General features: G+C 38.9%; 1 protein-coding gene and 1 long non-coding RNA gene across 4 annotated transcripts in view; both read left to right on the top strand.

The window, feature by feature from the left end:
• SENP1 (SUMO specific peptidase 1) overlaps window positions 1-25,246 on the top strand; it is a 67,076-nt gene that overhangs the window by 27,914 nt on the left and 13,916 nt on the right. For all 3 annotated transcript variants that reach the window (XM_032248445.1, XM_032248444.1, XM_032248443.1), the window contains 7 exons: window positions 4,320-4,423; window positions 4,506-4,792; window positions 6,938-6,992; window positions 11,729-11,767; window positions 13,369-13,453; window positions 13,819-13,974; window positions 15,444-15,575. In XM_032248445.1, coding sequence (XP_032104336.1) covers window positions 4,320-4,423; window positions 4,506-4,792; window positions 6,938-6,992; window positions 11,729-11,767; window positions 13,369-13,453; window positions 13,819-13,974; window positions 15,444-15,575 — 858 coding nt within the window. The remainder of the gene's footprint in view (window positions 1-4,319; window positions 4,424-4,505; window positions 4,793-6,937; window positions 6,993-11,728; window positions 11,768-13,368; window positions 13,454-13,818; window positions 13,975-15,443; window positions 15,576-25,246) is intronic.
• On the top strand, window positions 18,086-21,706 carry LOC116530367. The gene is made up of 3 exons (XR_004259960.1): window positions 18,086-19,161; window positions 19,506-19,511; window positions 21,696-21,706. It is a non-coding gene; the product is annotated as an uncharacterized LOC116530367 (long non-coding RNA).

The following is a 25,246-nucleotide window of genomic DNA, read 5'->3' as shown; positions in this document are numbered from 1 at the left end:
GATGACAAGTGTTGGTGGGGATGTGGGAAAAAGGGACCTGTTGCACACTTTGTGTGGTCAGATATGTAAATCAGTACAGCCATGATAGAAAACAGTATGGAGAGGCCAGGCATGGTGGCTCTCACATTGCTTGAGCCCAAAAGTTTGAGACTAACCTGGGCAACATGGCAAAACCCCATTGGTGTAGTGGTGTGTGCCTGTAGTCCTAGCTACTTGAGAGGCTAAGGCGGGAGGATGGTTTGAGCTGAGGAGGCAGAGGTTGCAGCAGTGAGCTGAGATCATGTCACTGCACTGCAGCCTGGATGGTAGAGCCAGACCCTGTGTCCAAAAAAGAAAGAAAGAAAGAAACAGTATGGAGAATGGAGATTCCTCGGAAAACTAAAAATAGAATCATCATATGATTCAGCAAACCCACCTCTGGATATTTACCCAAATGATTTAAAATCCATTTGTCAAATAGATGTCTGCACCCGCATGTTTATAGCAGTACTATTCACAATAGCCAGGTTATAGAATCAACTTAGGTGTCCATCAACAGATGAATGGATGTAGGAATTGTGTTATAGCTATACAATGGAATACTATTCAGCCTTAACAAAGAAGGACATTCTGTCATTTGCAGCAACGTAGATGGAATTGGAGAGCATTATGCTAAGTGGAGTTAAGACAGACAAATGCTGTAGATTCTCACTTATATGTAAAATCTAAAACAATTGAACTAGTAGAAGCAGAGGGTAGAATGGTAGGGTTTTATAGCTGGGATTATTATAGGCACATGCCACCACACCAGGCTAATTTTTGTATTTTTAGTAGAGACAGGGTTTCACCATGTTGGCCAGGCTGTTCTCGAACTCCTGACTGCAAGTGATCCACCCACCTTGTCCTCCCAAAGTTCTGGGGTTACAGGCGTGAGCCACTGTCACCCAGGCTGGAGAGCAGTGCTGTGATCTTGGCTCACTGCAATCTCCACCTCCTGGGTTCAAGTGATTCTCCTGCCTCAGCCTCTGGGGAAGCTGGGATTACAGGCACATGCCACCACACCTGGCTAATTTTTGTGTTTTTAGTAGTAGAGACGGGGATTCACCATGATGGCCAGGCTGTTCTTGAACTCCTGACCTCAACTGATTTGCTGATCTCAGCCCTCAAGTGATTCTCCTGGCTCAGCCTCCTAAGCAGTTGGGATGACAGGTGTGAGCCACTGCACTTAGCCTGATTTTTTAAAAAAAATGTTTTGTGGTAAAAAGAGGGACTATGCAAAGTAACCTCTCACACCAGTTATCTGCTTTACTGTCTATGAAAAAAATATTTCTATAACTTTTTTTAATCCAGTTTGGTGGAACAGTGAAAAAGAACTAAAATGTTTGATTAATTAAGAATTAAATGGCCGGGCGCGGTGGCTCAAGCCTGTAATCCCAGTACTTTGGGAGGCTGAGGCGGGTGGATCACAAGGTCAAGAGATCGAGACCATCCTGGTCAACATGGTGAAACCCCGTCTCTACTAAAAACTACAAAAAATTAGCTGGACATGGCGGTGCGTGCCTGTAATCCCAGCTACTCAGGAGGCTGAGGCAGGAGAATTGCCTGAACCCAGGAGGCGGAGGTTGCGGTGAGCCGAGATCGCGCCATTGCACTCCAGCCTGGGTAACAAGAGCGAAACTCCGCCTCAAAAAAAAAAAAAAAAAAAAAAAAAATTAATTTACAGGACCCAGGTAGTCTGATTTCCCTTTCCTTCTGTCATCTTTTCACCCCTAAAAATAACCTATTGTTTACCTTCTTGTATTGTGATTAGGTTATTTGGTATAATGGAAAAGTGGAATCAAGGTTTACATTGAAGAGTATTAAAAAATTCTAGTCAGTAAAGTGCCAGATAACATAAACTTTCTTTTGTATATAGATCACAATGGGCAAATCTCTCTTAGAATCCAATAATTTGTAATGATGTATCATTCTGCTGTCTAATCTTCACGATGGCAATTTTAGATGTTAATGAAGAGATTTACTTAATTATGATTTTAAAATTTGTTTCTCAAGTACTCGTATCCTATATTCTCTCTAGTAGAATAGCCAATAAATACAGATTTGATATTCATTTATTACTGATAATTGTCTTTTTCTAACCATTATTTTTGTGCTATCACCGAAGTACCTGCTCAGTACTGTAGATAATCTCTTTCACAAACAGTAGAAAAAGAGACCATCACCTTGGGTACAATATTAATATAATGAATAAAATAATTGGGTTTTCTTTTCACACAGAACATTGCAAGTTTGTTTTTCTCAAGTTCATTCTTTAACCAAATGCTCAGTTGTTTCCTTTTCTTATCACTCAGCTATTCAAGCTTAAGGGTAGTTTTTTGTCATATGTAGTTGTCTCACTTCACAGTTCAAGTGTATTATAGTAGATCAGTAACATTATCCTGACAGGGCAATTATAATTTGCTAAGGAGCAAAAACAGAAAGATTCAAGAAGAAAAAATGTAGTGCCTATTTATCCTTATGTAGTTAATTTTGTAATTCATTTCACTTTTAACATACTTTAGTAATTGAAAAAAATATGTACAAATACTTATGCACATATTGAAATATCAGAGTACAAGATGCTGCTAACCCAGACCATAATGTTTAAAACTATTTTGTGAGGATTGATGGTTGTATTAAACCTGTATGTAAGATTAAAAATAAATTGCTAGGGCATATTACTAATGCTGGTGAACCACAGCCCATTGAGTCAGGGGATCTGTTTAGAATTGATGCTTTATCAGGGCTATAAATCCTTATATAATCTGGTTCTCTGTCAGGTGATCTAATGTCTTCCTACTCTTCTCATTCACATGGACCTTACTATTTTTGGAACACATTAAGCACCTTCCTCTCTCAGGGCTTTGCATTTGTTGTTCCTCTGTTTGGAATATTCTTTTATATCACTAACTTCTTCCCTTGGCTTTACGTTTCTGCTGAACCTTTTTAGAGAAATCTTACCTGTTCCTGCTGCTTTCCTTCCGTCACTTTCCATTCTCTTATCTTCTGATTTGCTGCATACTACCTGACTAGTTCTTTGTTTAATTCCTTTCACTGCAATATTATCTCCACAAAGGCAGGAACTTTATTTTATTCAATGCATTATTATCTTTAGTGACTGGAGCATAGTAAATGTTCATGTCAGTGAATGAATGTTATGGAATATGTGGTTTTCCCTAAATGTAGTATTGGGGCTTACAGGAAAAATACATAAATAAATGCTGGAGATGAAAATTGTCTCTGGAAAGTACCTGGGCTTGGATAACATAGAAAATTGTTGGCAGGATATTCCACTCTAACTGATCTTGACTATTCTGGTTAATTCCTTGTGATTTTTCTAACAGGTTTCAGGAATCAAGGGATTTGTTGGAATCCTAATTTAGAGGTCCTTTATTTCTGGGACTCTTTTTTGACTCAGAAGTGATTGCCTGCTGGCTTTCTGGTTTTGTAGCCTATAGCTTCTCTGCACTATTATTTACACATATGTATATATGTGCCATAATTTTTCAAAATATATTATCTGGTATTTACTCAACTTCTATTTTACAGACTTGATAATTTTCTTTCTTTTTTTTTTTTTTGAGATGAAGTTTTGCTCTTGTTGCCCAGGCTGGAGTGCAATGGTGCAATCTCGGCTCACTGCAACAGCTGCCTCCCAGGTTTAACTGATTCTCCTGACTCAGCCTCCTGAGTGGTTGGGACTACAGGCATGCGCTACCATGCACAGCTAATTTTGTATTTTTAGCAGAGATGGTGTTTCTCCATGTTTGTCAGGCTGGTCTTGAGCTCCCGACCTCAGGTGATCCACTTACCTCGACCTCCCAAAGTGCTGGGATTATAGGCATGAGCCACTACACCTGGCCCAATTTTCTTTTTCTTTTTTTTGAGACAGTATCTTACCTTGTTCCCAGGCTGGAGTGTAGTGGTATGATCTTGGCTCACTGCATGCCACCTTTGCCTCCTGGTTCAAGTGATTCCCCTGCCTCAGCCTCCCCAGTAGCTGGGACCACAGACATGTGCCACCACAGCCAGCTAATTTTTAGTTTTTCTTCTGTAGAAATGAGGGTCTCACTTTGTTGAGCGGGCTAGTTTTGAACTTCTAGCCTCAAGTGATCCTCCTGCCTTGGCCTCCCAAAATGCTGTAATTACAGGCATGAACCACTGTGTCAGGCCCATAATTCTTAATTATCTTCAGGATTCTGCCTGAGCTTTGGCAGAGCTAGGATTCCATTTACATGCTAGTTTGAGAGATATTTGCCTTATTGGATGTGTTTAAACTGGTTTTTTTTTTTTCCTTATAGACAGTTCAAGAAGAAGAAAGAGAGATTTACAGACAGCTGCTACAGATGGTCACAGGGAAACAGTTTTCTATAGCCAAACCAACCACACATTTTCCTTTACACCTGTGAGTCACGGAAACATATTTCAGATGAATTTAATTCTACAGTTTATTATTTGATGTTGAAACAATATTCTTCTCTTGCTAGGTCTCGATGTCTTAGTTCCAGTAAAAATACTTTGAAATACTCACTGTTTAAAAATGGAAATTCTTGTGCATCTCAGATCATTGGCTCTGATACTTCATCATCTGGATCTGCCAGCATTTTAACTACACAGGAACAGCTGTCCCACAGTGTATATTCCCTATCTTCCTATACCCCAGATGTTACTGCTTTTGGATCCAAAGATTCTGATACTCTTCATCAACCCCATCATCACCACTCTGCTCCACATCAGCCAGATAACTTAGCAGCTTCAAATACACAATCTGAAGGTAAACATGGTATCATATAACTATATTTTTAGTCTTGATAGCCAATTAACTGTTTATTAGCTCTATTACAGGCAACATTATAATATACATAGAAATCAACATACACAGTTTGAGCATCCTAAATCTGAAAATATGAAATCCAAAATGTTCCAAAATCTGAAACGTTTTGAATACCAATATAATACTCTAAGGAAGTGCTTTTTGGGATTTTGGATATTTGGATTTGGGATGCTCAAATTGTATAATGCAAATATTTAAAAATCAAAATCCAAAATTTGAAACTTCTGGTCCCAAGCATTTTGGATAAGGGATATTGAACTTGTAAGACATGTACTTATACACTTTAAATACATAGGATTGAGTTAACCATGGTATGAGTAAGCTAAACCCACAAATAAGTTATTCTTTTTTTTTTTACCTCAAGATGCAAATGATTTATTTTGTTTAAACAATTAACTTCCTAAGTAGAGTCTACAGTCAGAGTATATTCAGTCCAATTGCTTTAGCACTTTCTCTGTTTCTGTGACTTTACAGTGATAAGAAAGAATTTTGAAGTTCTAGGAGTTTTGAAACATCAGATAAATATTGAAGCTTAAGTACTTAATGTATACTTACTAAACCTGTACAATAGGTTTATGCATTTTAGAGTGATTATCAGCATTGGAAACAAAGTTTTCTACTTACCTTTCAGCTAACTGAAATATTCACTCTCTTAGCATTCCAGTTAATTAAGGTTTTGCTGTGATAGGTTTTTTTGCTTCCTTAATTTTCCCCTTCTTTAGGTATGTATTATGTACCTATTTATGGTATGTACTTAGGTATGTAATTTAAAACAAGTTTTAGGTTAAGCGGTTAAACATCAGGAATTTTTTGATAGATGGAGCACCAGTCTCCTTTCTCAGGTTGTTTGATTTTTGTTTTTTTTAATCTACCTGTCATTTTCTGAAAATTCTCATTCAGGATTAAACTTTTTGGTAGCATCATTATATAGCTACACATATCCATGAAGACTCTTGTTATATTTTGTGATGTGATATACTGAGAACTTTAAAGGAAAAAAAAAGCCAAAAAAAAAAAAACAAAACACCTCCACAAAAAAACTCCTTTAACCTCAGAAACATACATCGTGTGGCAGATACTTAGATGCAACGAAACTGAAACAAATATACTACATTGCACTGTTTAATTACTTTTCTTGTACTATTTAATAAATTCCCTGAGGTTCTAATCGTAGCACTTTAGAAGAACATGATTCCTGCCTTTGAGTAGTATTCAACAGAGAAAATAAATAATAGAATGATAAAATTTGTACTTTTTAGACACCACCTGGAGTGCTATTTCTCTTCCCTGTCCTCCTTCCCTCCTTCCAGTTTCCTTCCCTCTTCCATTCCCTAACCCCTTTCCTTCTTTCACCTAATTCAGTCTCATTATAGATCATGAATCACAGTAGTCCCCTCTTATCTGTGGGGGGGATATGTTTTTTCACTTAAAGGAAGCACCTTCTTTTTTTTTTTTTGCGACAGAGTGTCACTTGTGTAGCTCAGGCTGGAGTGCAGTGGTGCCATCTCGGCTCACTGCAACCTCCATCTCATCTCCCAGGTTCAAATGATTCTCCTGCCTTAGCCTCCTGAGCAGCTGGGATTACAGGTGTGACCCATCAACGCCTGGCTAAGTTTTGTATTTTTAGTAAGACGAGGTTTTACCATGTTGGCCAGGCTGGGGAAGCACTTTTTACAGCTTCTCTTTGGCATACCTGAATTGCCAGCATCATTACTTTTGCCTTTTGGGGGCATTGTTAAGTAAGGCTTTCTTGAACACAAGCATTGCTATACTGAGACAGTCGATGTGATGACTGAGGTTACTACTAAGTGAGAGGTGGTGCAAATAACGTGGATATGCTGGACAAAGGGATGATTTCATGCCTGAAATAGAGCTGGATAGAGAATCAGCTATTCAGAATGGTGTGCAATTTAAAATTTATGAATTATTTCTGGAATTTTTCATTTAATATTTTTGGACCATAGTTAACCATGAGTAACTGAAGCCATACAAAGTAAAGTATGGGAACTTAAACTAAGATATCTAGGAAGTACAACTTTGTGGAGTTTTATTACTAATGAAATGCTCTTATGTTTCTTTATTTAGGATCAGACTCTGTGATTTTACTGAAAGTAAAAGATTCCCAGACCCCAGCTCCCAGGTAAACTTTGGAAAAAGCTTGTTTGTTGTTTGTTTGTTTATTTTTTTGAGATGGAGTCTCGCTCTGTCGCCCAGTCTGGAATGAAGTGGCACAATCTCAGCTCACTGCAACCTCCATCCCCTGGGTTCAAGTGATTCTCCTGCCTCAGCCTCCCAAGTAGCTGGGATTACAGGGACCCACCACCATGCCCAGCTAATTTTTGTATTTTTGGTAGAGATGGGGTTTTGCCATGTTGGCCAGGCTGGTCTCAAACTCCTGACCTCAGGTGATCCATCTGCCTTGGCCTCCCAAGCGCTGGGATTACAGGCATGAGTTGTGCCTGGCCTAAAAGTTTGTTCTTAAACATATTGTTTTCTCTTTCTTTAATCAGAGTTTTTTCACTAAAGGTTATGTACTGTAAAACTGTCTCAATTCAGACCTCTCTCACGTATTATTTGAACTTTTTCAGTGGCTTTCTAATTGTTATTCATTTAGCCTCTATTTTGTTCTTATCTTCCACCATACCATGTTCTTGAAACAATCCTTCTACCTTGCCCTGTTTTTGTTCGTTTTTGTTTTGAGACAGGGTCTTGCTCAGTCACCCAGGCAGGAATGCAGGGCGCAATTGTGGCTCTCTTCAGCCTTGAACTCCTAGGCTTAAGTGATCCTCCTGCCTCAGCCTCCTGGTTCTTTAGTCCATCTTCCATGCTGCAATCGGAGTGATCTTTTAAAATTCATGTCTGATCATTCATTAAGGGGTTTAACAATTATTTGTTAAACTCTTTCAAGAGTGGTTTATCAGACATCGAATTAAGCTCAGCTTCCTTATTGTGGTATACAAAGCACTTCTTTCACAACCCTCACTTTCTCACTTTAACAAGTATTTACCAGTATTTACTGAGAACCTACTGTATGCCAGGTACTAGTATAGATATTGAGGATAATAGTGAACAGCGTGAAGCCCCTGTTCTCCAGGAGCTTGCATTCTAATTGAGGAGAAGGATGAAGGACAGATAGTGAACAAATAAACGGATATGCCTGGTGATGATAAATGCTATGAAGAAAATTGAAGCAGGGTAATATATAGAGTAGGATTGGGAGGATACTATTTATCTAGGGTGGTCATGGAAAGTCTCTGATAAAGTGACATTTGAGCAGAGCCATAATGGAGGTAAGAGGGAGCCATATGGAAATAGGTAACTCTTTCATGTGTTTTTATAAGCTGGACTGTTTTTAGTTTGTAAATATGATAAGCATTTCTTGTCTTTACATTCAGTGTTCTTTTTGCCTGGAATGTCATCCCTTCTTCAACTTTTTCTGCCAGTAGTCTTTTATCTTTTAGGTCTCAATTCAAATGTGAACTTCTGCATGAAACTTTACTTATCTGGAGGTATCAAATACTTCTTCCTCTGTATGATTGCTACAGCTTTGCCATATATGGCTTTGGGAATTCAGTTGCTAGGATGAGAATAATACCAGTTTTCTGTTGAGAAGATTAAGGATAATGAAATATTCTTTCTCATCTCGGTTCCCCCACTTCTTTTCAGCTCCCATATGTTCTAAGATTTAGATGTTTCTTAAAATTCTCTGTTTGTTAAGTCTTTTAGGGAGACGTCATAGTTTGGATTCTTTATTTCTTACATAGTTTTTGGAGTCAAATCTGCCTTCTGATCTTAGGTTGGAAAAAGATTCATGTAGTTTTGGATAAGTTACTCTTCTGAACCTCGGTTTCCTTGTCAATAAAATGCCAGTATTATAAGTTAATCTGTGAAGATTAACTTACAGATAAAACACTAATTTTTATAAGTGTTTCACATGAAATACTACAAAATACATGCACCTTTCTTGGGAAGAAATTGATCTATCAGGTAAAGAGTTAATCTTAGTTCCTTAGTGGTTCTTTACTAAGGCTATCTTTCCTCTATGGAAGATTTCTCCTATTGGTGACTAAAGAATGAGATAGAAGGAGCAATGGTCTGTTGGGCAAGGCTGTTTGAGTGATGCTCTTTGTCAAAGTTGGAGCCTCCTCTGCTGAGGCTTGGTTTATTGGCTCTCTTAATTCTTCACAGTGGTGGAGAATTTTTTCTTTTCTTTCTCAGAATATGCCATGTTGTGTCATACCGCTTTGCCTTGATACATTCTGATCCTTCTGTCTGGATGTCCCTTTCTCTGTCTACTTGGTAAGCTCTATTTTGCTTTTCTTTTCTTTCTTTCTTTTTTTTTTTTTTTTTTTTGACAGAATCTTGCTTTATCACCCAGGCTGGAGTGCAGTGGCATGATCTCAGCTCACTGCGATCTCCACCTCCCAGGCTCAAGCGATTCTCATGCCTCACCCTCCGGAGTAGCTGGGATTATAGATGCACACCCCCACACTGGCTAATTTTTATATTTTTAGTAGACACGGGGTTTCACCATGTTAGCCAGGCTGGTCTTGAACTCCTGACCTCAGGTTATCCACCCACCACGGCTTCCCAAAGTGCCGGGATTACAGGTGTGCGCCACTGTGCCTGGCCTTATTTTGCTTTTCAAAATCTCATCCAGGCGTCATTTTTTTTTCTCAGAAGATTTCTTTGACTGCCTTATAACAAAGTCCTTTCCTTCCATCCTTCTACCTTGTTTGTTACTAATAACCTTTGTACATGTCACCCATTGCTGGTCATAGTGCTTGCCATATGATGGGTGCTTAGTAAATAAATCTTTGTTAAATAAATGAATTTCCTCGAGAGCCAGAAGTGCTCTCTTGAGTAGCCCAAGTACTCATTTTTCCCCTCTTTGTTTAATGCTTTGATCTATTGAAAGTCACCTAACACTCATAGAAAGAACATAGTCTTTGGATTTGGACAGATGAGATTTCTAATCCTGACTTTTCAAGAGAAATTATCTTTTTGAACCTCCTTTCTGTATAGTATGAGTAGTAATTCTTTGTTATATATTGTGTTGAGGTTTAAATAATACAGGGATTTTCATTAGGCTTAACTAATACGTAAAATATCTAGAGCAGTTTTACATGTAGAGCACTAGGTATGTGTTCAAAAAATAGTTGTAGTTATTATTATTGTATGCCTCAGTTATATGAGAAATAATGCATCTCTTTGGAAAAGCAGATTTCCCCTGGATTTTATTTTCCTGAGCCAATGGATACCATGATCCATTGAAGAAAACTGTGTGCTCCTACATTACTTGTTTATTCAAGAAATACTAAATGGTTGGGCACAGTGGCTCACGCCTGTAACCCCTTTAGGAGGCTGAGGTGGGCGGATCACCTGAGGTCGCGAGTTCGAGAGCAGCCTGGCCAACATGGTGAAACCCCATCTCTACTTAAAAAAATACACACACAAGGCCGGGCGCGGTGGCTCAAACCTGTAATCCCAGCACTTTGGGAGGCCGAGGCGGGTGGATCACGAGGTCAAGAGATCGAGACCATCCTGGTCAACATGGTGAAACCCCGTCTCTACTAAAAATACAAAAAATTAGCTGGGCATGGTGGCGCGTGCCTGTAGTCCCAGCTGCTCAGGAGGCTGAGGCAGGAGAATTGCCTGAACCCAGGAGGCGGAGGTTGCGGTGAGCCGAGATCGCGCCATTGCACTCCAGCCTGGGTAACAAGAGCGAAACTCCGTCTCAAAAAAACAAAAAAAAAAAAATACACACACACACACACACACACACACACACACACACACACACACGCACACAAGCGTGCGCACACATGCCAGGTGTGGTGGCGGGTGCCTGTAATTCCAGCTACTCAGGAGGCTGAGACAGGAAAATCTCTTGAACCCAGTAGGTGGAGGTTGCAGTGAGCCAAGATTTTACCATTGCACTCCAGCCTGGGCAACAGAGAGACTCCATCTCAAAAAAAAAAAAAAAAAACTAAACTAAATGCCTACTATGTGCCTATGTGCCAAGCACTATTCTAGTTGCAAAGAACTTTTTTTTAAAGAGATAGTATCTCACTATGTTGCCCAGGCTTGTCTTGAACTCTTGGCTCAAGCGATGCTCCCACCTCAGCCTCCCAAAGCGCTGGGATTACAGGAATGAGCTACCATGCCTGGCCTCTGATACAGGTCTCTTAAGTCCCAATTTAATGCTCTGTTTACTTGTTCTCTATATTTTAAAGTTTTCTTTGGATAAGTGTTCAATCGTCTTCCTTTTGTTTCTGTGATAGATCCTACTTAGTTAGGAGTTTGGAGATGAGGAAGGTTGAGAAACACAGGAGGCCCTAGGATAATTAATCATGCCTGTGACTCTGTTAAGCATATCACTTGGATTGTCAGCAAGAGCCACATGGACCTAGAATTGGTCTGTCATCTTTGAAATGGAGTTGTGTTGCTGATTCTGTGCTTTGCCTCATTGGCTTGTTAGCCATTTGATGTAAATTATATTGTGGATGGGGATTTTTAATAAATCTTTCAATATGAATCATTTGTGAAGAGTAATGTTCTAGCTTAATGTATTTTGAGAAGTGATATGCTCTTTCACGTAATGTTGGTCTCTCATGTTAGTAGGAAGCTATGGAAAATTTAATTTCTCTGCTGAATTTTGAGTCACCTTTTTAACTAATATGATGGATATGATTCATTTGTGCCTTTTAATTCCCAGTTACGATTACTTTATGTCATTTAGATTCCATTTACTTATTCCATACTTACAAAGCATTCATATAAACTATTTAAATGATTGTTTTTATTGATGAAAATATTTGAATTTTCTAATAAGCCTCCTGCTCATATGTAAATTTTTTCTTTTCCCACCCATAGTCCTACTTTCTTCCAGGCAGAGCTGTGGATCAAAGAATTGTAAGTTAACTTTGGTATCATTTTTCCTTCTCAATCACTTTATTTTTAGTTAGAAGAAATCAAACAATTAGCTAATCATACTGCTTATTTTTTGCCAATAAATACCTGTTTAAGCTGGGCGTGGCAGCTCATGAGTATGATCCCAGCACTTTGGGAGGCCAAGGTGGGCAGATGACCTGAGGTCAGGAGTTCAAGACTAGCCTGACCAACATGGTGAAACTCTGCCTCTACTAAAAATACAAAAATTAGCTGGGCATGGAGTCAGGCATCTGTAATCTAAGCTACTCAGGAGGCTGAGGTGGGATAATCGCTTGAACCCAGGAGGCGGAGGTTGCAGTGAACTGAGATAGTGCCATTGCACTCCAGCCTGGGCGACAAGAGCGAAACTCCATCTCCAAAAAAAAAAAAAACATAAGAAGAAGAAGAAGAAGTGAAGTATCTGTTTATACTTTTAAGTTGTTGGGTTTTCAAAATTTTGGAGTTGAAACATTTCTATAGTTATGTTTATTAAATCTATGACAATTGTCAAACCTAAATTAAATTGGAAAAACATTTTAAAGTTAGCTATTATCTAGTAGGGAAAATAAATGCTCCTGTTTTGGCACTGGTAAAACTAGCTCTTTGAATAATTCATATTTCTAGAGTTGCAAAATCACTGAAAGCATATAGCCTTGTTTAAGGAACCCACTTCAGTAAGTTATCTAAACCCCTTGGTCTCGGTAATTTTTTTAAAAATCTATCAAAAATATAGTCTTTTAATTAAACTTCACTGATACCTTGTATTAGTTTCTCCTTTGGGATTTAATCCCATTTTTGGATTTCCAGATTGAAGTTTTGCTTTCACTTTAATCTTAAAACATGTTAAGAAAAGAACTACGCATGGATGGGTATGGTGGCTCACACCCGTTATCCCAGCACTTTGGGAGGCCGAGGCAGGCGGATGACGAGTTCAGAAGATTGAGACCATCCTGGCTAACATGATGAAACCTCGTCTCTACTAAAAATACAAAAACTTAGCCATGCGTGGTGGCATGCACCAGTAATCCCAGCTATTTGGGAGGCTTAGGCAGGAGAATCACTTGAATCCAGGAGGCAGAGGTTGCAGGGAGCAGAGATTGCACCACTGCACTCCAGCCTGGGTGACAGTGGGAGACTCTGTCTCAAAAAAAAAAAAAAGAACTACACGTTTACAGATGTTCCCAAGTCATCTATTCACATTTAGCAGCACACTAATAGTAGTTTCAGTAAAATTAGTTTGAGTGTGGTAACTCACACCTGTAATCCCAGTACTTTGAGAGGTCAAGGTGGAGGGGTTGCTTGAGCCCAGGGCTTTGAGACCAGCCTGGGCAACATTGTGAGACCCTATCTCTATAAAAAATAATAATAATAATTTCAGTAAAAATAGTAGGGTAATTTCAGTAACATTATGTGGTTTCACTCTGTGTTTTAAAATAAGGATGATAAGTTGGTAAGTTAGTGTAAAGATTTTAGATTTTCTTTGTGAGAGTCCTGTATTTACTGATGTACTTAGTGTACATCAACAATATGTTTGATAGTATGATAGTGGTTTACATTTGGTCACATTCTTTTTCATTTTCTAGAACTAGTGTTTATGATTCTCGAGCACGAGAAAGATTGCGCCAGATTAAAGAACAGAAAGCATTGGCCTTACAGCTTCAAAACCAGGTAAAGAAGAAAATCGGAATAATATTATAAATAAATAGTACATCCAAGTAGAAACTATTTTGGAAAGTTACCCAGATTTGGGTAATTGCTGTTGTACTTCCAAGATTTTATGGTAGCATAGCATGTTATGATATGTGGTAAATGTTCTTGGTTTGTACAGTCAGTGCTACTGATTATACATAAGATAGTCTGCTACTTGTGATGGTTTTACTAATGATTTTTTGACTTTACAAAAAAGTGAAAGCAGCATGTATTTCAGCAGACTCCTTGACTTATGACGGGTTTATTGGGACATAACTTTATCATAAGTCAAGGAACATCTGCAGATTTCTTTATCCCACTTATTCTGAAGTTTTATCTTTCAGAGACTGCAGGAGCGGGAACATTCAGTACATGATTCAGTAGAACTGCATCTTCGTGTACCTCTTGAAAAGGAGATTCCTGTCACTGTTGCCCAAGAAACACAAAAAAAAGGTCATAAATTAACTGATAGTGAAGATGAATTTCCTGAAATTACAGAGGTAAATTACATACACTTAATTTCTACACTACCAAGTATTATGTTTAGAAAGAATTCTTTGGATGAATTTCAAACATAAAAGCAATAGTGGCTGGGTGCTCTGGCTCACACTTTGGGAGGTTGTAATCCCAGCACTTTGGGAGGTTGAAGCAGGTGGATCACTTGAGGTCAGGAGTTGGAGACAAGCCTGGCTAACATGGTGAAACCCCATCTCTACCAAAAATACAAAAATTAGCTGGGCGTGGTGGCGTGCGCCTGTAATCTCAGCTACTTGGAAGGCTGAGGCAGGAGAATTGCTTGAACCCGAGACTATGTCTCAAAAAAAAAAAAAAAAAAGGCAATAGAACACATGGTATTTAAATTTTCTTGTAAATTTCTGCTTTCATTTATTTTACATACTAATCTGGGCTTTATTTTTTAAATATTAAAAATAGATAAATGAACTGTGGGGTGGCTTTTAACAACTTCAGTGAACAAGCATTTAATACATTTGTTTTTCATTTCATGTGCATTTTTACTTAATGCACCCATACAATAGTTTGACCTCAAATTGTAAGCTGAGACTTGCTATTATTTTTTAAGTAATAAAACCCATTACAGAAAATTTGGAAAATATAGAGGTCTGTGTACATTTTTAAGTAATCTGTTTCTTTTTTTTTTTGAGACGGAGTTTCACGCTTGTTACCCAGGCTGGAGTGCAATGGCGTGATCTCGGCTCACCGCAACCTCCGCCTCCTGGGTTCAGGCAATTCTCCTGCCTCAGCCTCCTTAGTAGCTGGGATTACAGGCATGCGCCACCATGCCCAGCTAATGTTTTGTATTTTTAGCAGAGACAGGGTTTCACCATGTTGACCAGGATGGTCTCGATCTCTTGACCTCGTGATCCACCCGCCTCGGCCTCCCAAAGTGCTGGGATTACAGGCTTGAGCCACCGCGCCCGGCCAATAATCTGTTTCTTTATCCATGCTTCTCTTTGAAAAACTACCATGTAGCTGGTGAGCATAACACATTTATTATAGTTGTGCTGAATTCCATATTTTACATTTAAAATAAAAAGATCTCTAAGAAAGTTTCTAAAAGGCACTGCCTTTACTCTCCTACTGCCTTTTATGAAAAATTCTATTTCTTAGGAAGTCATTTGGACCAGAGATATAAAATACAGTTAATTTTTCTCATGGGCCCAATTTGATAGCAGAAGGTTATTTCAGACTTTAGGAGTTAATATGGAAACAAGGGTCTGAATGTTGTGCTGAAAAAGAGAAGGGAGGACTAGATGAAGTGCAAAGAAGTAATTGGAGATTACTGGGAAGAAGTAGAAACTAAAACTTCAGGAGAAAATTGATTAACAGTAAATTTATAAACAACTGAATAGTGATAAATATAGTCTGAGGATTATTTGGGGCTTGGTGAGAAATCTGGTTTGTCTGAAGCCACGTGTGTTTGATGTCTTGACACCTTTTGTTTTCCTAGGAAATGGAGAAAGAAATAAAGAATGTATTTCGTAATGGGAATCAGGATGAAGTTCTCAGTGAAGCATTTCGCTTGACAATTACACGTAAAGATATTCAAACTCTAAACCATCTGAATTGGCTCAATGATGAGGTAAACTTGCACCTGTTTTCACATACAAATAGTAAACATTAAGTGGCAGTTAAATTAAGGCATTATCTCACTATTTCTCAAAATGTGGTTCATGGATGAACTGCATTGGAATCCTCTCTCATAGGCCTCTTCGTTGTCTTAAGTGTGAGGGAGTGTGGTGGAGACAGGCATTATTAACAGACATTTCAGGTGTGTTTTAAAATAAAGTCTGAGAACCACTGAATTTACCTTTTCTTGTATTGAATATTTGAACACTGAAGAAGACATTCACTCAGTGGTATTCTCAGTCTCTTTAAGGCTTCTATTCTGCAGTTCATCTTTTCTGAGCAAATAAGTATTAACTGACCATGTTACAGCATGAAGGAATACATTGAGATTTCTTTATAAGAATCCAGTTCTACTTCCCTTTCTACCTAAGTTCTACTTATTTTAGATCACCTACATTATGAATGATAAGCTTTCCAAAATACCCTGCATTTATGTTATATACGGTATTTTTAAAATGGACATTGAAAAAGTGATTAAATATGTGAGGTACTGGGGGAGAAGTTATGGTCTTCACCTTGCAACTCCAATTTATTTTAAATATATTAATTACATGACAATTTTTAAACTGATCTATCCTATTCCTAAACCTGTAGGTACCTGTTTTAGAAGGAAATTTTTACATCAAAAGAAAACTGGGTTGAGTATCTTTCCCTAAGTACTTCCCTTCTGTGAGCATCCCTGCCTAATTTGAGTATACTCAAGCTTCACAGCTGCGGAGGATTTTAAATTTCTCAGTGTAGTAATCAATAAATATTCTAGATACACATATCCTGTTTTTATATGATCAGGATCTTCCAAATAATATTTGCTAATAACTATTGAGAATTTACCTCGTTAGGTGCGATTCATGTTTTATGTATTTTATTCATGTAATAGTCATCATATCTTTGGAGGTAAATATGATAGTTTTATCATCTCCATTCTACAGATAAAGAAACAAGGGATAGAAAGATTTTAAAACTTGCAAGGTTATACAGCTAGTAAAAGCAGAGCCAAGATTAAGACCCCAGCATTGGGTCTTACTACTATAATCTTACTACCTCAGAATCCTAAATTGGATCCTGGTCTTAGGAACAAATATATAGAACTTAGGAGCGACGTATCATGCACAGGATGCTGGCTTTCTCTGGAGCCAGCCCCGTTCTTTTTGCCACTAGTTAGTTTATAAGATAAAATTTTCAGAAGCACTCACTCCCTGAATAATAAGGAAGGCATAATTTGTTACTGTCTTTCTTTAGAAGAAACCATTTTTGCTTCTTTTGGCTCAAATATTACAATACTCGATCAAATAATAGAAGAAAAGAGCTCACCAAATCAAAGGAGGAAATGAAAATCAAGGATAGTTAATGAGTATCCACTGATAAGTTATTTTTGATCTGTGGGCCTTTGCCATTTATTTCCTGCCACTGCTGCTGGGGAGAGGTCAGCTATTCTAAAGGGAGAGTAGCCTTTAGTGTGTTGTAAATCATGGAAAACCTCCTAGAGGGCAGCAATGAGTAGGATATGAGCTGAGTTCTTGCTATTTACTGTGGCATTTACCTCAGTGAGATTCCTTGCAGAGAGAGCATTCATCAGGACATATTTTCCATTCCCTGGGCCCATCAGAGGCTGGATTTTTAGCAAGCTAAGTTAATGGAAATTACATTATTTTAGAGGAGATGAGAGGAAGGAAAGATTCCTTGTCTACTTTATCCCTACCACACCTAGCCATAACTTTTGTTGAGCGAGTGGATTTCTTCTCAGTTCAGAATAATGTTATCCTTGAAAGTGGGTGCCAATTCACATGTCCATAATAATGATGGGAGCTATATTAAAAAGCACCATTTTCAAAGTACCATACTTTTTAGGCTTTCAAAGTTACTGAGAAACGAACATCCTGATGGAGTGTTAGTAGATATCCTTAAGTATTGATACTCATTGAAGAATACTTAATTTTGGCCAGACACAGTGACTTATGCCTAAATCCCAGCACTTTGGATGGCTAAGGTGGGTGGATCACCTGAGGCCAGGAGTTCAAGAGCAGCCTGGGCAACATAGCAAGACCCCATCTCTACAAAAAATGTAAAAATTAGCCAACCGTGGTGCCTGTAGTCCCAGCTATTCAGGAGGTTTAAGCAGGAGGATTGCTTGAATTCAGGAGTTTGAGTTTATAGTGAACTATGATTGAGCCACTGCACTCTAGACAGGGTGACAGAACAAGACCCTGTGTCTTAAGAAGAACACAAAACTATCCGAGCACGGTGGCTCATGCCTGTAATGCCAGCACTTTGGGAGCTCAAGGCAGGTGGATCCTGAGGTCAGGAGATTGAGACCCTCCTGGCCAACATGGTAAAACCCCATCTCTACTAAAAATACAAAAATTAGCAGAGTGTGGTGGCATGCACCTGTAATCCCAGCTACTCGGGAGGCTGAGGCAGGAGAATTGCTTGAACCTGAGAGGCGGAGATTGCAGTGAGCTGAGATTGCACCACTGCACTCCAGCCTGGTGACAGAGTGAGAATCTGTCTCAAAAAAAAAAAAAAAAAAAAACACAAAACTTAATTCTGCTTCTCAGTTATGAACTATCAATCTTCTCTTGCAAATAATTTGTCCTCTGTTCAATTCTCTTCTTCCCTCAAATAGATATTTTCATTAATAACCACTTCTCTTCTTTTTGTTTCCTGTTTTATAAGCTGTATTAAAACTTTCTCCAAAATAGGTGACTGATACATTATTCTTACCATTTCATAAACAAAGTACCATACTTTGTAGGCTTTCAGAGTTACAAGGGAATATAAGAACCAGAAAGTAAAAGGAATCAGATTCAGTTTATGAGGAAGATAAAATCCAGAAATCCTATGTTTGGGATATGTATGGAAAGCCATTAGGCTACCCTGTCCCTGAAAGAAAAGTAGACCACAGTAACTATTCCCACAATAGGGTTTAAGTATTTTTTTCATAAATGGATTTCTCTATAGGTGAGTTTGGTTAAATTCTGTACAGCTTCAAAGGACTAATGATTGACAGGATTAATATAATGCAATGAAACGTCTCAAAAATGGAATGTGGAAACTGGCTGCCATACAAAGAATACAAAAGGGCTTTTCACAAGATGGCGCCGAAAGTGAAGAAGGAAGCTCCAGCCCTTCCTAAAGCCAAAGCCAAAGCGAAGGCTTTAAAGGCCAAGAAGGCAGTGTTGAAAGGTGTCCACAGCCACAAAAAGAAAGAAGATCTGCACATCACCCACCTTCTGGTGGCCTAAGACACTGTGACTCTGGAGGCAGCCCAAATATCCCTAGAAGAACACCCCCAGGAGAAACAAGCTTGAACCACTATGATATCAAGTTTTCACTGACTACTGAGTCTGCCATGAAGAAGATAGAAGACTACAACACACTTGTATTCCTTGTGGATGTTAAAGCCAACAAGCACCAGATCAGACGGGCTGTGAAGAAGCTCTATGACATTGATGTGGCTGGCCAAGGTCAACACCCTGATTCGGCCTGATTGAGAGAAGAAGGCATAGGTTCGACTAGCTCCTGATTACAATGCTTTGGATGTTACCAGCAAAATGGGGATCATCTAAACTGAGTCCAGCTGGCTAATTCTAAATATATATATATATATTCATCATTGGAAAAAAAAAAATGAATACAAAAGGAGGCAGGAAGACTGTTAAAATCAGGACACTAGGCTGGGCATGGTGGCTCACGCCTGTAATCCCAGCACTTTGGGAGGCTGAGGCGGGCAGATCACAAGGTCAGGAAATCAAGACCATCCTGGTTAACCCGGTTAAACCCTGTCTCTACTAAAAATACAAAAAAATAGCCAGGTGTGTCACTCGACTGTCCCAGCTACTCGGAAAGCTGAGGCAAGAGAATCGCTTAAACCCCGGAGGTGGAGGTTGCAGTGAGCTGAGAGCACCACTGCCCTCTAGCCTGGGTGACAGAGCGAGAATCCATGTCAAAAAAAAAAAAAAAAATCAGGACACAATAGATAGGAATTTCTATATTGGATCAGGAGATTAGTTATTAATAGAAATATCTAATTAAGAGAAGGGTGGATAGAGTTAGAGAGAGGATAAATTACGCCAGGAGCAGTGGCTCATGCCTATAATCCCAACACTGGGAGGCTGAGGTGGGAGGATTGCTTCTTCAGCCCAGGTCGTCGAGGCTGCAGTGAGCTATGATTGTGCCACCGCACTCCACTCCAGGGTGGGTGACAGAACAAGACTCCGATACCCTGTCTCAAAAAAAAAAAAAAAGAGAGGAAAAATTAGTTACAAAGGTAGAAATAGATTGAAACAGTCAAGAAACAGAAAGAAATATTTTCAAGTGGGTGTCAATATTAGAGATTATGTATTAATTCTTGGAGATTGAATTGGATAACTTCTGGAATCCCTTCCAACTTTAAAATTCTAGGTTTACTATCCTGAGACAAGTACTGCTTTAGGCTTTACATTTCTCTTTATGACCAAATGGTTCTCTTTATGGCCAAATAGTCCTTTGAGGGACTAACGATTGTTTTAAAAGGCATCAGATAAATTTGGAAATACATGGATATAAATTAGGTATACAAGTAAGTAAAACTGACTTTTGCTTCTGGTCATGATAAAGGAGACACGAGTTACCCTTTCAACTTAACTAGAAAATTAGACAAAACATGACAACAATTTTCAGACATTGGATAACAGGTAGTACCAGGCAGTGATCCCTGAGGGAAGGGAAATAAAAGGAATTCATGCTATAATGTCCCCAGCTTCCTGGGGTGTGTGTGTGTTGCTGAGGGACTGGTAAATAGAACCTGTGCAGAGGGGTTCCCTTCCAGTCTTTGGCTGAGTACCAATTTGTGCTTATATGAGAAGAAGCTACCAGAGGCTGGGGAAAGAACCATCAGAAAGAAGGAATCAGCACAGTCTTAGAACCAGCACAGGTGTCAATAGTTTATGTTCCAACCAATTAGAGTAGAGAAACCTAACTCACAGGACACTGAATAAAATCCTCAGAGGGATATTGCCCCAGAAATGGGGCCAAACTGACCCTAGAATAAAGGCTGCTCTGGACCCACCATCACAAAGCCTAAAAACAAGCCTCAAAAGCTTGAAACTGATCCAGATAACCTATATCCTGGAGAAAAGCCAAACAATATTTTAAAGAGTACAACAAATCCCAGCAACAAGGCCCAACATAAAATTTGCAACATCCAGCATCCAGTTAGAAGCGACCAGACATGAGGCTGGACATTTAGGGTGTGGTGGTTCACACCTGTAATCCCAGCACTTTGGGAAGTGAGGCAGGTGGATCACAAGGTCAGGAGTTCAAGACCAGTCTGGCCAACATGGCAAAACCCCATCTCTACTAAAAATACAAAAAATTAGCTGGGCATGGTGGCACATACCTGTAATCCCAGCTACCTGGGAGGCTGAGGCAAGAGAATTGCTTAAACCTAGGAGGCAGAGGTTGCAGTGAGCAGAGATAATGCCACTGCACTCCAGCCTGGGCGACAGAGCAAAACTCCATTTACAAAAAAAAAAAAAAAAAAAAAAAAAAAAAAAAAAGATCAGACATAAACGAGGAAGGAAAGTACAATTTATGATGAGGGAGAAAAGAAACACCCAGAAATAACCAAAATAATAGAATTAGCAGACAAGGATATTAAAAAGGTTACCATAAATATCTACCACATATTCAAGAAGATAGAATAAAATGAACATCATGAAGAGAGAAATGGAAGATATTTTTAAACAAGACAAATTGAACATCTAAAGATGAAAAATATATCTGAAATAAAAATACATAAGGTAGTATTAATAGTAGATTAGACACTTCATAAGAAAAAATTTGTAAACTCGAATATATAGCAATAGAAACTGACAAAATGAGATGCACACAAAAAGCCAAAGAAAGATGTCAAGAGCATCAGTGAGCTATGGGAAAATATCAGACAGCTTAAACATGTAATTGGAGACCCAGAAGGAAAGGTGGGGGCATGGGTGGTGTTAGAAGAAGTATTTGAAGAAACAGTGGTGGAAGATTTTCCAAATTTGAAGTCTTTGAACTGACAAGTTTGAGATATTTTCCATACCCCAAGTAGAACAAACACCATGCTAAAATGTAGTCAAGTTGCTGAAAACTGGTGATAAAAATATTGAGTACAACCAGAGGGGAAAAGGCACATTAAGTACAGAAGAACAAAGAGAGGAATAACTGTCAAAAACCATGTAGGCCAGAAGACAGTGTGGCTATATCTTTAAAGTACTGCAGAAGAAACATTTGTCAGTAGAAATTCTATATCCAGCAAATATATCTTTCAAAAAGTCAGGCTGTACTTTTCCAGACAAACGAATGCTGATAGAATTCATCACCAGCAGACCTACACCAAAAGAAATGTTACATGTTCTTTAGGCAGAAGAAAAATATCAAATGGAAATGTCAGTCTACACAAAGGAATGAAGAGGAGTGGAATTGCTCTCGTTTTTTCATACCTCTAAAAGACAGGTGATTAAGGCAGAACTAAAACTACATACTGTGGGATTTGTAACATAGAAGTAAAATATTTGATAATCACAGCACAAGGAAGGAGACAAAATGGACAGATACACTGTTGGAAGATCCTTACACTTCACATAAAGTGGTATAATGTTATATGAAGGTAGACTGTAATAAGTTAAAGGCATAGTAAATCCTAGAGTAACCATTTAAAAAAAAATTAAAAGCAAGATGTATTTACTAAGCCAATAATGGAGATAAAATGAAGTTTTAAAATTCCAAAAAAGTTGGAAAAGAAGAAAAAAGATAAAAAGAACACATAGAACAAATAGGAAAAAAGAACAAGATGGTAGATTTAAACCCAACCATACTGATATTAAAATTACCTGGATCAGCATTGTCCAATAGAAATATAATGTGAATGACATATTTTAAATTGTCTAATAGCCACATTTAAAAAAAGTAAAACAGGCCAGGCACAGTGGCTCATGCCTGTAATCCCAAGCACTTTGGGAGACCAAGGCAGGTGGATCACCTGAGGTCAGGAGTTTGAAATCAGCCTGGCCAACATGGTGAAACCCTGTCTCTACAAAAAATGCAAAAATTAGGCATGGTGGCACGTGCCTGTCATCCCAGCTACTTGGGAGGCTGAGGTGGGAGAATCGCTTGAAGCAGAGGTTGCAGTGAGCTGAGATCTTGCCACTGCACTTCAGCCTGGGCAATAGAGCGAGACTTTTTCTCAAAAAAAAAAAAAAAAGTAAAATGAAACAGGTGAAATTAATTTTAATATGTCGTATTTAAGGCCAGGGGCTCACTCCTAAAATCCCAGCACTTTGAGAGGCCAGGGCAGGTGTATCACTTGAGGTCAGGAGTTCAAGACCAGCCTGGCCAACATGGTGAAACCCTGACTCTACTAAAAATACAAAAAAAATTAGTCCGGCATTATAGTGCGTGCCTGTAATCAAGAGGCTGAGGAAGAAGAATCACTTGAACCTGGGAGGCAGAGGTTGCAGTGAGCTGAGATCACACCACTGCACTCAGCCTGGGTGACAGGGTAAGACTCTGTTTCAATTTAAAAAATATATATATATAATTTTTATATATTATATATAAACAATATATTTATATAAAATATATATTAAATAATATATATTATTTAATTGAATATATCCAAAATATATCATTTTGACATGTAGTCAAAATACTACCGAGATATTTTATTTTCTCTTTGAAATGTGCCATGCATTTTATACTTATAGCACATCTCCAGTTGGATTAGTCACATTTCAGGTGCTCAGTAGTAACATTTGGCTAGTGGTGGTCTTACTGAACAGTATAGGGTAAACATCCAATTAAAAGGCAGAGATTGGCTGTCCTTGGGAAGGCCAGCAAATTTCTGGATAAGGGGAACTGGTAGGCAGAAGAAAGGTATGCAGTGGCCCTCATGAGCCAGTACAGCAGATTTAGGCATGGATTCTGTGAAAGAACAACATCTACACCCAAGAGGGCAGCAGTTGCATCCTCCAGTTCATCTTAAGAATTTCAGCAATTAGTCATGCAATAAATGGTCTGGTTTTTAAAAATGTATATATTTTAAATATAGGTTTATATGTATATGTTATGTATATTACATACATGTGAGAAGAGGCAGAGATTGTCAGATTGGATAAAAAAGCGGTCTGTAAGAAACCATTTTCTTTATTTATTTTTGAGATGGAATTTTGCTCTTGTCATCCAGCTTGGAGTGCAATGGTGCGGTCTTGGCTCTCTGTAACCTCTACCTCCCTGGTTCAGGTGATTCTCCTGCCTCAGCCTCCTGAGTAGCTGGGATTACAGGTGCCCACCACCATACCCAGCTAATTTTTCTATTTTTAGTAGAGGCTGGGCTTCACCATGTTGGCTAGGCTGGTCTTGAACTCCTGACCTCAGGTGGTCCACCTGCCTCAGCCCCCCAAGGTGCTGGGAGCCACTGCGCCTGGCCAAGGAGCCATTTTAAATGTAAAGACATAGGTTTACAAAAGTTAAAGGAGGGCCGGGCGCGGTGGCTCAAGCCTGTAATCCCAGCACTTTGGGAGGCCGAGGCGGGTGGATCACGAGGTCAAGAGATCGAGACCATCCTGGTCAACATGGTGAAACCCCGTCTCTACTAAAAATACAAAAAATTAGCTGGGCATGGTAGCGCGTGCCTGTAATCCCAGCTACTCAGGAGGCTGAGACAGGAGAATTGCCTGAACCCAGGAGGCGGAGGTTGCGGTGAGCCGAGATCGCGCCATTGCACTCCAGCCTGGGTAAAAAGAGAAAAACCCCGCCCCCCCCACACAAAAAAAAAAAAAAAAAAAAAAAAAGTTAAAGGACAGAAAAAATACACCCTGTAAACATGAATCAAAAGGAAAAGTGACTTATTAATATGATACAAAGTAGATTTCAGAACAGGGAATATTATCAGTAATAGAGACTTTTTAAAATTATACTTTAAGTTCTGGAGTACATGTGCAGGTTGTGCAGGATTGTTACATGGGTATACACGTGCCATAGTGGTTTGCTGTATCCATTGTGCTATCACCTATATTAGCTATTTCTCCTAAATATCCCTCCCCAATCCCCCCACCCCCTGCTATCCCTCCCCTAGCTCCCCCCACCCCCCAATAGGCCCCAGTGTATGATGTTCCCCTCCCTGTGTCCATGTGTTCTCTTTGTTCAACACCCACTTAAGATTGAGAACATGCAGCGTTTGATTTTCTGTTCTAGAGTCAGTTTGCTGAGAATGATGGTTTCCAGCTTCATTCATGTCCCTGCAAAGGACCTGAACTCATCCTTTTTTATGGCTGCATAGTACTCCATGGTGTATATGTGCCACGTTTTCTTTATCCAGTCTATCATTGATGGGCATTTGGGTTGGTTTCAATTCTTTGCTATTGTAAACAGTGCTACAGTGAACATACGTGTACACATGTCTTTATAATAGGATGATTTATAATCCTTTGGGTATATACCCAGTAATGGGATAGCTAGTTCAAGTGGTATTTTTATTTCTAGATCCTTGAGGAATCGCCACACTGTCTTCCACAATGGTTGAACTAATTTACACTCCCACCAACAGGGTAAAAGCGTTCCTATTTCTCCACATCCTCTCCAGCATCTGTTGTCTCCAGATTT

The sequence above is a fragment of the Sapajus apella genome, unplaced genomic scaffold (genome assembly GCF_009761245.1).
Source record: "Sapajus apella isolate SASKATOON/1434 unplaced genomic scaffold, GSC_monkey_1.0 scaffold66, whole genome shotgun sequence".
Classification (NCBI taxonomy): Eukaryota; Metazoa; Chordata; class Mammalia; order Primates; family Cebidae; genus Sapajus; species Sapajus apella.
Note: the sequence above shows the minus strand (reverse complement) of the source record. Positions and strands in the feature narration are given on the sequence as shown.